The sequence below is a fragment of the Prunus persica genome, chromosome G2 (genome assembly GCF_000346465.2).
Source record: "Prunus persica cultivar Lovell chromosome G2, Prunus_persica_NCBIv2, whole genome shotgun sequence".
NCBI classification, from domain to species: Eukaryota; Viridiplantae; Streptophyta; class Magnoliopsida; order Rosales; family Rosaceae; genus Prunus; species Prunus persica.
This window is the reverse complement of record NC_034010.1, coordinates 8,896,937-8,912,823: the sequence shown is the minus strand read 5'-3', so window position 1 is coordinate 8,912,823 and position 15,887 is coordinate 8,896,937. Positions and strand designations below refer to the sequence as shown.

At 41.7% G+C, this 15,887-nt stretch overlaps 1 protein-coding gene across 1 annotated transcript; it reads right to left on the bottom strand.

Moving 5' to 3' along the window:
• Nucleotides 3,906-5,366, bottom strand: LOC109947284. Its single transcript, XM_020557218.1, has 3 exons — nucleotides 5,190-5,366; nucleotides 4,728-5,017; nucleotides 3,906-4,641 (listed from the first exon to the last, which is right to left on the bottom strand). Exons 1-3 carry the CDS (start codon nucleotides 5,364-5,366, stop codon nucleotides 3,906-3,908), a joined length of 1,203 nt encoding a protein of 400 aa, XP_020412807.1.

The following is a 15,887-nucleotide window of genomic DNA, read 5'->3' as shown; positions in this document are numbered from 1 at the left end:
ATGTAGGGGCTTTTTCGTTCTGGCAGCTACTTATAGGCTTGGGCTGCTGTAAAGAGCCAAATGTATGAAATTGCCCCTTAAGTTTGAGTTCAAGGATCAGACCCCAAGAGTGTTTCGAAAGGGTAGTTGAGCCTTAGGAAACACCTTGGTCTTCTTTACCAATGAAGAGTCGCTTACAGATAAATTCTTGGCTTGGCATGAGAAGTTTGTGGCATGGGAGTTGAGCATTCATGAGTTTAGCATGAGAGAGAGAAAGAGCTACGATTTCCTATGAGAAATAGAGGTTTTAAGGCAAGATTCTAAAAGGATTTGTTGAAGAGAGAGAGAGAGAGAGATGAGGGAATAACAACGGGTGTGTTGAGTAGTTTCCAACAGCTTGACGAAAGCTCTGGAACAATTTACCAAAGGAGAAAATGGGAGAAGATAGAGGAATGGGGCTCGAAATTGCAGAGGTTTAAGGGATGAGAGATGAAGCTTGCTTTTTGGATGTGTGTTGCTTGCCTTTTCTTGAGTTGTTTTGGTGGGTAGAAGGTGCCTCCCTTTTATAGGCGCAGGAACTCCTTCTTACCAAGAAAACCTTAGTTGGTTCTCTCTAATTTTGCCAAGTCTCCCCTTTCATTTCTCTTCTCTTCCTTTGACTCATCCCATTTTGTGAAATCTTCCTCTGTCCAAACACACAAAGACAAGATTTTTGGGAGCTCTAAGGCTTTCCCATAACTGCTTCAGTAATGAACTCCCATTTTTGGCTACCTCCTCACCTTCTTTCCTTCCCTCTTCCATGGCAAGAGCTGGTGGGAGAAAGAAATGGGTAAGGCCGCTAGTTTGAAGGGTGTTTTGCTCAAGTATCCTTTGGTTTTTTGATGGCTTGTATTGAGATTTATCTTTGGCCATGTGCTAGAGATTCCCAGCAGCTTGCAGACGTTAGTGGCTTTTGGCTTTTGTTATTGTTTTGTCTCCAGCCATTTTGTTATTGTTTTGTCTCCAGCCATGTGCTGGAGATTTTCAGATATTTTCTTGGTCATTTGGGGCAGCCTAGGGTGATGGGTTAGTTTACTAAGGGAATGGGCTGGCTTCCTAAAGTGATGGACTACTGGGTTCTCTCTCATGCTTACCCATATGTTTGGGCTCAAGGAATGGGCTTGAGTTTTGGTGCTCCCAAGTAGCCCAAAACTTCCACTCCTTGGACCATCAATGGGCCTCGTGAATACTCATAACCATCCATACCACAACCAGCTCAGCAAGCCCCAGGCATTTGCATGGCTTAGGCCCACTTAAGCTTGTAGCGTGGCGTGTTGCTTATTTACTTGGCGTGGCACGTATGCAAGTGCATATGACGAACTCTCGTGTACCCAAGTTGGGTTTCTTCCCAAGTTAGGTGTCGTACTGGGCTAGAAATATATTTGGGCCTAGCCTTGGATTTTTTGGGCCTCAACACCGTTAGCTTTTCCACAATTCCATCCAGATGCCCATAAAAAATACAACGTGAAAGTGAGTCATCTGTTGAGGATAATCTCGTCCTTTTATACCTCATCCCCCTTTTATTGGAACGAAACCACCTCTTCCTATGAAATCAGACTTGGAGATTCAACAGAAACCACACCTTTTTCACAGAACCCACCCTTGATGACAGAACCCAACCCCATTTGCAAGCGTTCTAACCTTCTCATGTCGCTTATGTTCATCAATTTGCAGTTGAAGATAGGATGCAAAGGAACAGCCATGCATCGAATCAAGTTCGACCACTTTTATTATTGAGGATGATATGGTGTGTATCTGCCGGCGTGGATTTGAGGCTGAAACGATTGTTTACTGGCTTGATGAAAATGCAGGGAGGAGGTTATATGTGTGTTGTAGATAGAAGTATGGTGGTGGCTGTGGTTGGAAGGCTTGGAAGGACCCGAAAATGTCTGAGCATGCCAAACATGTCATATGTTGATTGTTGAGACGAATTAACTCATTGGAAGAGAAAATAGCTAAAAACAAGAAGATTGTGCAAGAGTTAAGTGACAGAGAGAAAAAATTTCGAAGTGGGCTGCTGAGTTGTTTGGTTGTAATTTTGTTGTTGTTTACTGTATTAGTTAGCTTTTTATTTGGTTGAATGTAGTGGCCTTTTTGTGCCTTCTTTTGGCTTAACGAATGTAGTGGCCTTTTGATTGGTTCAATGTAGATTTGGCTTAATGAATTTAGTTGAATGTAAGCCTTCTTTGTTTTTTTGGGTAAAAGAATACTTACCCTTTGGCACACGCCAAGGCAAAATACCCAAAAACTGCAAACAGAGCAGTACAACAAAAGCAAGGCATAAAGCATACACTAATCCAAAAACCAGTATCAAGCAAAAGATAAATACAACATAAACATTATGTAGGCGTTCTTGGTGTAGATTAATCTGTGAAACACTTCAAAATTCCACATATTAGCATGTCCAACATTTGAAATCCATCCAAAATAGCCATCAGTTGAAAAATATACATTCCAACATCTGAAATACATCCAAAATAGCCGTCTGTTCAAAATATATATTCCAACATTTGAAAAATATCCAAAATAGCCATCAGTTCAAAATACACATTCCAACATCTACTACAAAATATACATTTCAACATTTGATATACATCCAAAATCCATCCATAATAGCCATCTGCTCAAAATGCACATTCCAACATCTACTAGCCATCTCTTCAAAATATACATTCCAACATCTACTGGCCTATCTGTTTAAAATATACATTCCAAAATCAATCCAAAAATAGCCACCCGTTCAAAATACCCATGCGATCCATCATCTACTTTACCTCCATGGCCTTGTGCTTTTTGCAGGAGATTTGAACCTTTTCCATTGTGGCTCGGAAGTGTTTTGAGTGGTAACAACAGACTGTGGTTGTGAATCAAAATTGCTTGGACCTGCTTGTGAAGCTAAATTGCAAGGAGCTGGTTGTGAAGTAACATTGGTTCGACTTGCTTGGTTAGCAACATTGGTTGGAGCTGTTTGGCTTACAGTGGCTGTAGTCCTTGTCAAAGCTCCTCTAATTGCCCACAAATGAAATTAATCACAATTAAAATAATTCAAATGAGTCATCCAATTAAAACATTCAATCATAATTTCAGATCCTTTACCTGTAACTTTGTTTGTCTACGTTGGAGTTCCTCTTCAGATTGATGGATTGAGTTGGTTCCTCTTCCCATGCTTTTTTCTCTTCCTCTCCCTCTTCCTCTGCCTCTGCCTCTTCCCATATTTCCATATACCCTTCCATAATTAGTAGCATTATGGCCTTCTCCTCTAAAAACTGAGCAATGGATTACAATTCCATATCTCCTAAGCTTAGTGGCACCCTTTGGGATCTCATCAATTGTTCTAGTCCTTGCCTTATTTGGCCTACCACTTTTTTTGTAATATAGTGGGGCTTTAATTGGCCTATGACCTGATTTCCTCCATAATTGTTGGCTTGGCATTGGTGAAAGTCTTGTCATAAGCTTCTCTCTTATACACCTCATTGACATAACTCATTGGGCTTCTCTATTGCCTTGATATTGCAGCCATGGCATGGCAACATGGGATGCCACATAGATCACATTTTCTACAAGAGCAAGAGTGAACATTTAGATCAATTGCATATTGCCCACCAAGCATATGGGTGACTTGAAACCTATTTTCACCTGCATTCTGTGCAATGCTTGAGCCACTCTGTTTCAAATTCTTTTCAATAATCTGAAAGGTCCTTGGCCCAATTATTTGAGTCCATTTCACCTCCTGTTGTCTTGCAACTTCTCAACATCAAATATGTTTATCTCTTGCCTCCAAAATTTGTTGAATTGAAACATTCATATAAATTGTTCAGCAGTATATCACACTTGGTCCCAGTAGTAAAGTGTGACCCGCTCCAATGAATTGCTGGCCTATCCTTATGCTATGCATGAGCTGGGCCAGATATTTCCATAATATTGTCCATCTCAGCTTCCCACCAAGGAAGTATTGTACTTTTAGCAGCAGCCCATAGCCTCTGTTTAAGTGCCAAACTACCATGCCCAGCAATTTTGAAATTATTGTGTAGATGCCTTACACAATGCCTATGTTCAGCATCTGGCTTGAAAGCCTTAATTGCTTGCCCCAATCCTTTTTGTTTGTCAGTGATAAAAACCCATCCATTTCCAGTACCTCTTACCCCAACATCATTGAAGAATATATCTAAAAACCATGTCCAAGTGTCTTTGCTTTCTGTCTCCACAATAGCAAAAGCTATTGGGAACATGCCATTGTTGGCATCAATCCCAACAGCACTTAAAAGTTGTCCTGGATGTTGTCCTTTGATGAAAGCCCCATCAAATCCAACCATGGTTCTGCATCCTTCAAAAAACCACTTCCTCAGTTGAGCAAAACATATATAAAGCCCCTCAAAAACTAGATCATCTCCTTTCAATGATGTCTTCACTAAAACTGTGCTCCCTGGGTTTTTCCTCTTAAGCTCACAATAATCCCACAACTTTGCATATTGTTCTTCAATGCTTCCTTGAATTCTCTCCTTTGCCAAATTCTTTGCCTTGTAGCATTGGTCCCTAGTAACATCTATACTGTAATGTTTTCTCGCCAATGACATGAAGTCAGCAACTGACATGTTAGGATTGGTTCTGAGATCCTCATCAAACCTTTTAGCCAACCATTGTGAAGTGGCAAACCTAGTTCATTAAGATCTGCAGCAGGTATGAATTGGATGGTATGTCTTCACTCTAACAGTGGGTCCTTTCCCAACATGTGCATCATACAATAACCAAGGACAATCTTGAAGTTCATCTTCACCCTATTCACCCTTACCATGCCTCTTACACTAATCACTCTTACTATGCCTCTTTGCCTTATCACCCTTAGCATGCCTCTTACTTTTTGACCCTTGGTATACCTCTTTGCCTTATCACCCTCATTATTACCATCACATACCAGCCTCACCCTATTAGGCTCATTCTTCACAAACCTTAGTCTTCTAGCACACCTGCATGCATAGTACTTTATGGCCTCTCTACATTCCTGCATATTAGGAAACTCCAAACCCAAGTGGAATTTTGGATCTAAAAGGTCGTGCTATTTATTGTACTACATGAATTTTGGTTGGCTCAAACCTCTCTTCATGCCATCTTCATCTTCAGTATCCTCATGCAAACTCTCTAAGTCCGATGTATGTTGTTTGTGAGCTGATTACAAGTGGGGAGTAGACGTCGAGATCTATCATGCCCACGGTAACCGTTGTTGCGCCATTGAAGCCAGTCAGTGACTTGACTGATTTATTGATCTTTGTCTCTAAGTCCATCTGTTGGATGACTGCCAATTGTAGAATGTTGGCTGCACTGCCCTCGTCTGCATGGATTCGGTCAACCATGGCCTGAGCAATTTGAATGCTGATGACAAGGGCATCGTTGTGTGGTAGATCAAGGCTGATTAGATCTTTCTTTTGGAAGCCGATCACAGGATCGTATTCTGCCAGTGGGAGACTATTGGAGACCTGGGAGATCACGGTGGCCTATTTGATCTTTCTTTTCTTTTCTTTGTTGGTCAGTCTGGACTCCTCGGAGTCGGATAGGATTATGTTAATCCTTATGACCTTCTGGGGTGGCTCTTTGGCAGTATCGCTGTCCTCAATCTACTAGACGGCCTGCTTCTCTATGAACTCCGTGCAGTGACCTTCTCTCAGTAGTTCTTTGAGATGCGCTTTACAAGCAAAGCAATTATTCGTATTGTGCCCTTGCCTTGCATGGAAAGCACAATATTTTCTGGTATCCCTCTTGTCCAGATCTCCTTTCAAGGGTGGCGGTCTTTTTATCCAAGGTTTGTCCTTCACTTGGGCTAAAATTTGATGTATGGAGAACTTGGTGTAGTTCTCCTTTGTCGTAACGTCTCCTTGTGGGTGCGACCTACGTTTGTCTCTATCCCTACTGCCAAACCTGTTACTTCTTTGGTCTGCTAGCTTGGTCGGCTGATCTTCTACTCGATGGACTTCTTCACGGCGATGCGATCGTCATCCTAGAGAGCGTGGCGTTTTGCCGTCGTGAAGTCATCTGCCAGAGTCTGGCTAGGAGTGATAGTCATCTCGCGGTATAAGTCGTGTTCAGCTAGAAGACCCTTCTTTAATGCAGAGGATGCGATTCGGTCATTGCACCTTACGATGTTGGCCTTTTCTGCTTTGAATCTCTTGATGTAATCTGGAAGGGATTCATTGGGCTTCTTGCGTAGGTTGTACAGGTCGTCAGGGTTCTTCTTGATCGTCTGGTAAGAAGTATAATCTTTGGTGAAGACATAAGCAAGCTCTTTGAAGCTGCTGATCGACCCGGATGGCAGGATATAGAACTAGTCCTGAGCTGCTCCACGCAAATTCATTGTAAACATGTTGCACATTAGCGCGTCTTCAGTTTTGTAGAGGATCATAAGGCTCTTGAAATGCTTCAGATGACTTTCGGGATCAGAATCCCCTTTGAAACATGTGAAAGAGGGCGTTGAGAATCGTTTCAGGGTTGAAAGGTGAGGAGTTTGCTTGGTCTACCTCAATGCGTAGTGCCTCTTCGAAATTTCCTCCAATCTTTAAGTCTCGAAGTCGGTTATTCACAAGCTTCTCAATGTCTTCCGCACACATGGCTGGTTGGTCACATTGGTGACCTTCGCAATTCGGGTGACGCTGATTGACTTTCTTCTTGGTTCGCATAGGTTGACCTTCTCGGTGGACTGCACTTGCGAGGGATTTTCTGTAGCTTGGTGATGAGGATTGGTTCTTCCAAAACGAGCAGCGGAGAGCCTTTCTTCACGGTTCTCATTGTAAGGGTTATCAAGTTGACCTCCTTGGGGGCCCAGCCTTTCGTGAATATTTCTCTACGAGCAGGTAGCAGAGCGTCTTTCCTCACGATCCTTACTGCGATGGTTGTCAGGTTGACCTATCTGGGAGCCTAGCCTTTCATGAACATTTTCGTGTGGGCCCAGGCTGGAGCAGATGTCAAGTTGTGGGCCCAGCCCTTCATGCATGTTGGTCCTTAAACTTAATATGGATGGGAGAGTTTGTTTGCTCTGAGCGCGGCTCGCAGATGCTTGCCACATGTCGGCAAGCCGATTGCGTTGTTGTCCCTCTCCTTGTCTACTTACTCCTGCTCGAATTGCTTGGTACCCATCGAACTACCTATCGGTGAGTTTGTCCATCCTTCTCGCTTCGCCCTATTGTCTTAGGCCAAGGTTTCGAGCCAAGTTTATTGGGTTGAGGAACTACCTCATCAAGTTGTTTTGGTCGTCCATTCTCTGAGTTAGCTGGTCAACTCTCAGATTAAGATCTACTTGACTTCGTGGATCCGAAGGAGAGAAGTGTGTGGAGCCCAATTGCACACGAGCTAGGGTTTCATTGGAGGTGTACTCGGGAGCATGCATCGAGCGTGGAGGCAATGGAGGGAATGACTGAAGTTGCTCTAAGATTGGGCCAAAGTTGGCAGTGGTAGTAAGCCCACCCTGATGGGAGGTTCCACCATGCTCGGCGGCAGCGCCATAAAGGTGGCTAGATCCAGCCACTAGGCCTTGAGATAGTACGATGACGGCAGAGGCTGGTGCGGTGGTCCCAGCTGCTGGTCCAGCAGGTGGCACAGTGGTTCCAGCCATTCGAGATGGCTGCTGTGGTGCGGCAGCAAGGTTTTGCTATGGTTTCACGGCGGTGATAGGTGGTGGTGCCACCATGTCGATTGTGGGATCGTGGGAGGAATGGCTTTGGGCCATCGTGGCGGTCTTGCTCCTAGTTCGCTTGCTTCCAACCATGGTTCCTTGAGCACGCGTTGAGTATAACTCATGCTCTCAATAAAAGCACCAAATGTTTGTGCAAATAATCTCACAGGAGAATATTCGCTTCTAGATCCTTCAACCTTCGATCTTCCTTCTCTCTCTTCCTTGATTCCTGTAAAAAAGACTGGAGTAAATAGACCACAACTAGGGGTGTTGGCCAAAGGCCCTCCGATGCCTAAGTTAGTTTGAATGTTTGTAGGAAAACAGTAGCTAACAAAAGGGTACGGAGATGTATGTATGGTGTGAACTGGGCGGCTGGAGCCGTGTGTGGTGGCCAGAGCCGTGTGGAGAAAATATGGAGAGTGGAGAGGGAGAGAGCTTTGGGTATTTTTCTCGGGTATTAGAAGTAGGTTTTTTGAAGTACCTTGAATGACGAATGAAGTCATCTATTTATAGGAGCCTCGGGGCTAGGGTTTCATAAAGAATAAACTCTTATTATGAGGAGTTTATTCTTTACCCAAATTCGTAGGGATTGAGTTGGACTTGATTATATCTCTTTATTGGGATAATATCTGGATTAATGATATTATGTTCTCTTTATTAGGATAATATCTGAACTAATGATATTATCTTATTAAATAAAGATAAATATCCTATTAATTAAATATTATCCCTATTAATTAATTGGCCAAATAAATTGGTTCAATTAATTAATTTAAGAATCTTTTTTTCCACATGGCGTGTTGCGACTGGAGACGAAAATATTTGCTCCCACAAATGCCCCCCAGCTTTTGCATGGCGCTTGTGTGGCATGTAGGAGATGAAATTATTTTTCAGGCTCTCCAACTGTGTCTGGGCTTTCTTCTATGAGCAGGAATCCTTTTGCAAATCGGATTCCTAATTGGTGTAGGCTTCTAACTGTTCTTGGAGTTGGATTCCTAGTAGGAATGAGCTTGCGATTCCTTCTTGACCCTGGTTGTCCAACTTGTATAAATACAGGGCTTCTCTTCACTTTTGGCGGCAAGGTGGTGGTCCAGCATTAAGGCTCGTCAGTGGGCTGGGCTGGGCTAGCCCGGCCTAAATTTAATGGGCTTGAGTCGGGCCGGGCCGAGCTTTAAAGAGGAGAGAGAAAATACTAGGCTTGGTTTTTTTTAGAAAATTCAAAGCCTAAGTCCGACCCACAGACTGGGCTTGAGAAAGCCCATCAGGCCGGGCCGGGCCGAAACGGGCCTAGCCGAAACAGGCCTACTTCATTCGAAAAAAATCATAAACTTAATCATAAGGGCATTTTTGTCCAAATTTGAGATTAAACTCACTTAATTCCAATATTTTCACATCAAACCAAATTCATAAAACACCCAATAAAGTCACACAACTTAATAAGATTTTCCACAAAAATAATAAAACCAAGTATTATTTTTGAGGTTATTACATAATTAAACCGTAATACGTTTTAAGAAATAATTTTTAAAAAATAATAAGTATCAAAAAAATATTTTTTTTAAAGTATGGTATGAATAAATATGCAAATGTTTGGTGATGTGTTCAAGAAAAGTATGATTATATTTGGTGGTACGATTATGTACGTGATATGATTATATTTGGTTATATGATATGTTGTTCATCTTATTTATATATATAATTGTTGTATTAATAATTGACACAAATTAGTGTGCTAATCATCCAATTATAAACTAGGAATGAGTAAAGAAAAGTAAATGAAATGAAACAAATTATATATGTGATTTAGGTGATATAATTCTAATCCTAAACTCTTATTTATACATAATTATATATGTATGCAGGCCTAACGGGCTGGGCTTTCTTGGGCTTAACCGGGCCGGGCCGGGCTTTAGACACCCAAGCCCAAGCCTAGCCCATCCCAAGGCGGGCCTGGCCATCTCAAAGCCCATAACGGGCTGGGCCAGTCTTTTTTTTTGATGGGCCGGGGGGGCCCCCATCGGCCCATGAGCCCGCTGGCCAAATGATGGGGCCTATCCAGCAAGATTTGTGGGCAAAGGCTGGAGGCGATAGCTGAAGATAGAAGGGAGCTGACTAGGCCATCATGCGCCAAAGGCCTAGAGTTGGTCGGAGTTGGGCTTGAAGGGAGAGCATGGAGGAGCTGAGGCATTGAGCGCTGGGCCTTGTGAGCGACACAGGCTTGCGCTGGACCATGAGGCATGCGCTGACGCGAAGCAAAGAGGTCCACATGCTGTGCGAATAGGCTCGAGCTGGCTGGGCTTCTCCTGTAGTTTTGGGCAGCTCCTGTGTTTTTTTTTTTTTTTTTTTTGGTTTTGTTTTGTTTTTTTTTTTTTTCTATTCTAACTTGTAGAATTTTCTTCTCCTCTTGCAGTTGTCCATTGACCATGTCTTCTGAAGATGGTAGCAAGTCACCCAACTCCCAAGTGTACAAGAAGAGGTTTGTGGCCAATCTGCACTACGTTACGACTGAAGCTCAGTTCCAGAAGTGGCAGGCCACTTATGCTTCTGCAATTCCTGATGATGTGCATATCAAGCTGGCGAAGCCTTTGACTGACGACGTGCCTTACATGGATGCGAATGACCCAAATGCCAGAATTATCACATTCCGTCCCTTTTATTTCTCCTTGGGCTTCAAATTCCCATTGTCAAAGCTTTTCAAGGAGGTGTTCTGCGCCAGGGGGTGTGCTCCAAGTTAGTGTACTCCGAACGTTTATTGGGTGATCATGTGTTTTGAAAATCTAAGCCATTTCTTCATGTTGGAGCTGACGGTGCGAGAGTTCTTCTATTTTTTTTGAAGTAAGACGCTTTGAGGAGTAGGCCCAAGTTCGCATCTGTAATGCCAAGCTATTTGACATTCTTAGTCAAGGAGATCACGTGTGGCACAACGATGTGTTTGAAGTCAGCGGACGATGGGAGGACGACGTTGACGATGGTCCACTTGTTCCCATTACCTATTGCAATGGTACTGTCTTCTGCTTGTAGTGAGTGACATCAGCAAGAAATTGAAGCTTTGAACATCCCCCTAGGGTTTCGCGAGTGGCGCTGGCTGTTGAGCGAGTATCGGGAGGAAGACGGTGGTTTGCTCCCAACCAAGGATGTCGAGAGATGGAAGTAGAATGGTCCGGACGCTGGACAAGAGGAGTGCTCTGCTGAACCCCCATCAAAGAGGAAGGTTAATGTCAAGTCTTCGAGAACTCAAGCTACTTCTTCACGGGCAAGGAATGTGTCTCCATTGAGGAAGAAGCCAAATCTCCCTTCTGCTGAAAAGACTCAAGTAGGAGTTGTTCTCGCATCATCTGCTAAGGTCAAACATCTTGTTGGTGCAGATAGTAAGAAGATTGGCTGTATGCGCAACATTAGGGATGTTCCCCTTAAGCCTCTTGCTGATGAGTTTGGAGATCGTGATCTGCTCTGCAAAGTAGTTCGTGCGCGGTCTAGCTCACTTGTTGAGAGGCAAAAAGATGCAGATGCTCATCCCCGAAGTTCGAGTCATTTGCACCAGTCAAAGAGTGGAGGTCAATGTGGGAGGTCTGCTCATCCATCCAACCATTATGATCCAACGGCTGAGTCACGAGCAGTCAAGCGTGGAGTTGAATCATCGTCACCAATTCCTTTGGAAGTGAGGTTGGCAGAGGCTAGGAAAGTAAAAGAGTCATCTGCCTAGGCGAAAGGTTCTTCTGCAACGTCAGCGGCTGATCCAAAGGTGGACAAGTCCAGCCCTGCAGGGAATGCAGGTGTGTCTGATCTGGTCAAGACACACTTTCTATCCAGTCCATCTGTTGATGCTACTACCAAAATCGAAATAGACGACAGGAAACCACCGTCGTCTAGCAGGTTTTCCAATCGTCGTGAAATCGACCGCCATCTTTTGTATAAAAAACAACGACAGTTAATACCCGACGTCGTTAAGTCATTCAACGTCCAGATTTATTAATAACCGACGTTTATTTACTCTATAATTAGCCTAAAATGAAATTTTAGACAACATTAGATGACGGTTTTATGAAACACGAGACGTCTAAGGAGTATTACATGTCAAGATCAAAAGAAGAACCGACGTACAGATAATTATCCACATCCCTAAATGAAGAAAAATCACTTGGATAAGCTAGAAACCGTCGTGGTTAATTTATACTACGTTAAACAAACAAAGAAACCGACGTCTAAAACATAAACGACGTCGTACACAAAAACCGACAGACGTGTAAAGAAAATTACATGTCATTTATCTCTGAATAACCGTCATAACCTGAAATAACCATGTCCTGCAACTGACATCACCGACGCTTATGTATTTATCCACGTCGCTAATTATAACAAAAACTGATGTGTTAAGATTTTTCCACGTCTGTTTCTTGCGAGACTCATCGTTTAAATTTCAAAAAGAAGGCCATTTGACAGAGTTAGACATCACTTTTTCTAAATAATTGACGTCTAAAAGATTTAAGATGACATACTCAATCTCGACGTACAAAACAATCTCCCACGTCGGTTGTTTTTCAGAGGATGACATTATAAATAGTATTAAAGGCATCGATAGGAAAATAACCGACGTGGAATATGTATTCAACGTCCGTTTCATTAAAATAAAGGACGTGGTTAATTATGTCACTACGTCTAGAGATCCAGCTGCTTGATGTTGTAATTGCTTACCACGTTAGTGTTGATTACATAATGACGTGGTTGTCCTTTTAAAAGTCGCTTGTTTAACCCGCCTTGATGTATGTATGCTCGGAGACGTCAGTTGTTTTAGACTAGCCGACGTGCAGAACATCTGTCACGACAGTTAATGCAAGTGAACGGCGTTTATTTTGCTCTTTAAACGACTGTTTATTTTAAACAAACCATCTTGATTACTTTTTCAGATGTCTGTTTTTTGTTTTACGATTTTTTGCCTTTTAAAACCCGACGTTGTTTTTATTTTAGACGTCTGTGTTTTCAATTTTTTTACCGGACTGTCGTACTTTACAGCTTTAACCCAGCTTTTTTAATGTTTGATTTGTCGTGCCCAAAACCTGCATAATGAAAATGGGATCAGAATTAAATGATGTATAGAATTTTTAATTAATGTCATACAATTAACGGAATAACTAATGTCATACATTACAACAATCAATCAATCCATATATCTTCACACCCAGCTCTAATATTTTCATTCCCAAACTCACTCACTAGGTCATCAAATGTGTCAACATTTGGTATCCCTCTAGTAAATGGCTCACACTCAATTCTAGTATCACCTAGCACATCATCACCAATAACATCATTATATTCTCTATTAAGCATTGATAACACTATTGACCAACCACGATGCATTGGGTCGTTAACATAAAATACTTGTTTGACTTGAGAAGCCATAACAAATTGGTCATTCCTATGTCCAATTTTACTCAGATCTACAAGGGTAAATTCAAGTTCGTCGACTACAAGGCCCGAAGTGTTATCTACCTAATCACACCTCAAGATTGGGATTCTAAACTTATGGTAGTCAAGGTCCCAAATTTCTTGAATAACACCATAAAAACCCATATTGGAGACAATAGGGTTTTTATCCTTGGCACTAGCAACTTGCATAGTATGTGCAAGTAAATAAACTTCACTATTTTGGACAGTTCGCATATAATCTTGTGCCTTGGTGTTAAATTTAACACCATTAATAAGATAGCTCCTATATGATGGCACTGCCATGCTTGGACCAGCTGCTAGCCACCTCAAATTTTCTGATACGCCATTATGCTATTCCCCATTAAGTTCACTTTGAACTTGCAAATTAATCAGATATATCTTAATTCAATCTAACATATAGAATGGAAGAAAATTTAAAGTTGAATATGCATGTCATCATTCAATAACTTATATATACGTTAAAGTGGAGCCATTGAATGAAAGTGCTATTGTGCTTATCTTGCAGCCACTTTGTTCTCTTTCTAAATTTTGGATAAGTGGTCTTGATGTGGATCATATGTTCCCTACATTGACACGAAAAAATCAAGCATTATGGTTCCTTGTATATAAGATGAACATAAGGAATAATAATATTTAAAATGGCTCTATATGAACAATAAAAGTCATACGTACTCTATATAAGGTAAGACTTCCTCCGTATTCTCCAAGACATATAGATGTGCCTGGTTTAACAAGTCCCGATCAACAAAGCTTACTGTTCAACCTGATAATGGCTTCGAAACTCCCATCTTCTGGCTTGAAGGCACTCCAATTGTACTAACATCAGATAAATTCTCGGTGCAAAACTCTACAGCTTCTTCAACTATATACAGCTCAGCAATACAACCTTCCGGACGAGTACGGTTCTAAACATACCCTTTTAGTACTTTCATATACCTTTCAAACGGATACATCCATCTAAAATATACTGGGCCACAAAGACGAACTTCTCTGACAAGATGTACTACTAGATGAACCATGATATCAAAGAATGAAGGGGAAAAGTACTTCTCAAGCAAACACAAAGTAACAACTACATCTTCTTCCAACTTATCTAGCTTGGAAACATCTTGTAGGCTTCTCCAAAGGGATTGCCACAGGGAGCAATTGTTGCATCAAGGTAGGAAAATCATGAGATTTAAGTCCAAGAAGTCTTGAATCTTTTAAAGATACAAGATTTTTTATATTTGAACAATAACCTTCAGGGACCTTCATACCATAGAACGAATTGCAAACCGCTCTCTTCTCTTCTCTTGACAAATTCCAAGGCCTTGGAGGCAAACAAGTACGTCTTTCTCCATACTTGGGTTGCAAATCAGTTTTGACCCCCCATGTTCAATAAATCTAACCGAGCAGCAATCCCATCTTTATTTTTTCCAGCGATCTCCAGCAATGTACCAATAATACTATCGCAAACATTCTTCTCAATATGCATAACATCTAGGACATGCCTCACATGAAGGTATTTCCAATACTTGAGATCAAAGAATTTTGATTTCTTCTTCCAACAAACTCTGTCACCATCATTCTCACCAACACTTCCCCCATTTTTCGAGCCCCATATGTAATTAACATCTTCAACAATACGCAACACTTCTTCTTCGTTTAATGGCTCGGGAGGCTTGCCATATTCAGGTTTCCCATTAAAAGCTGCACGCTACCTCTGATATGGACGATTGATTCGTAACCATTTTCTATGCCCAATGTAACAAATTTTATGGCCATTTTTCAACCTGTGACTAGGTGTATCATCGCCGCATATTGGACAAGCTTTATATCCTTTAACGACACAACCAGATAAGTTCCCATAGGCAAGAAAATCATTAATAGTCCACAATAATACACCTCTGGGTGTAAAGTGTTCTCCTATATGTGCATCATACACTCCTCTAATCCCATCCCACAGAGATTTTAAATCATCAATCAAAGGCTCTAAGTAGACGTCTATATCATTTCCAGGTTTTTTAGGACCGGAAATCAATAAGGTCAACATCATGATGAGAGAGCCAATCTCAAGTTCCTCGGCTCTTTACCAAACTCGGGCCATTTATCATCAACAAGTTTCCAAGACGGGGAATCTGGTGGATGAGACATATGACCGTCAACTGATTTTCTAGCAGCATGCCAAGTCAAACTCTTAGCTATCTTATGTGATTGAAACATCCTTTTAAACCTTGGACTTGGAGAAAAATACCACACCACCTTTGCTGGCACACCCTCTTTCAAGATTGCATATTTGCCTTCCTTCCACCTTGAGACACCACAAGTAGGACAATTAGTTGAATCTTCATAGTCCTTCCTGTACAAGATGCAGTCATTGGGACATGCGTGAATTTTCTCATAACTCATCCCTAAAGCAGACAATATCTTTTTTGCCTTGTACATAGAGGAAGGTAGTGTATTTCCTTATGGAAGCAAATCTCCTTAAAGTATCAATAATTCTGTAAAACAAACATCACTCATCCCATGTTTTGCTTTCAAATTATATAACTTCTCCAAAGCCGACAACATCGTGTACCTACTTCTACTAGGGTACAAGGATTGATCTCCATCCCCAATCACATTGGCAAACTTATAAGGATCAAATCCAATATCGCCCAAATCATTATCATCCATCCCTACTTCTTCAGAAACAAAAATGAACTTGCTTTGCTCATCTTCATCCACATTTCTACTAGCATTAGTAGTCCATTCCCAAGGTTCTCCGTGCCATATCCAAATCTGATAG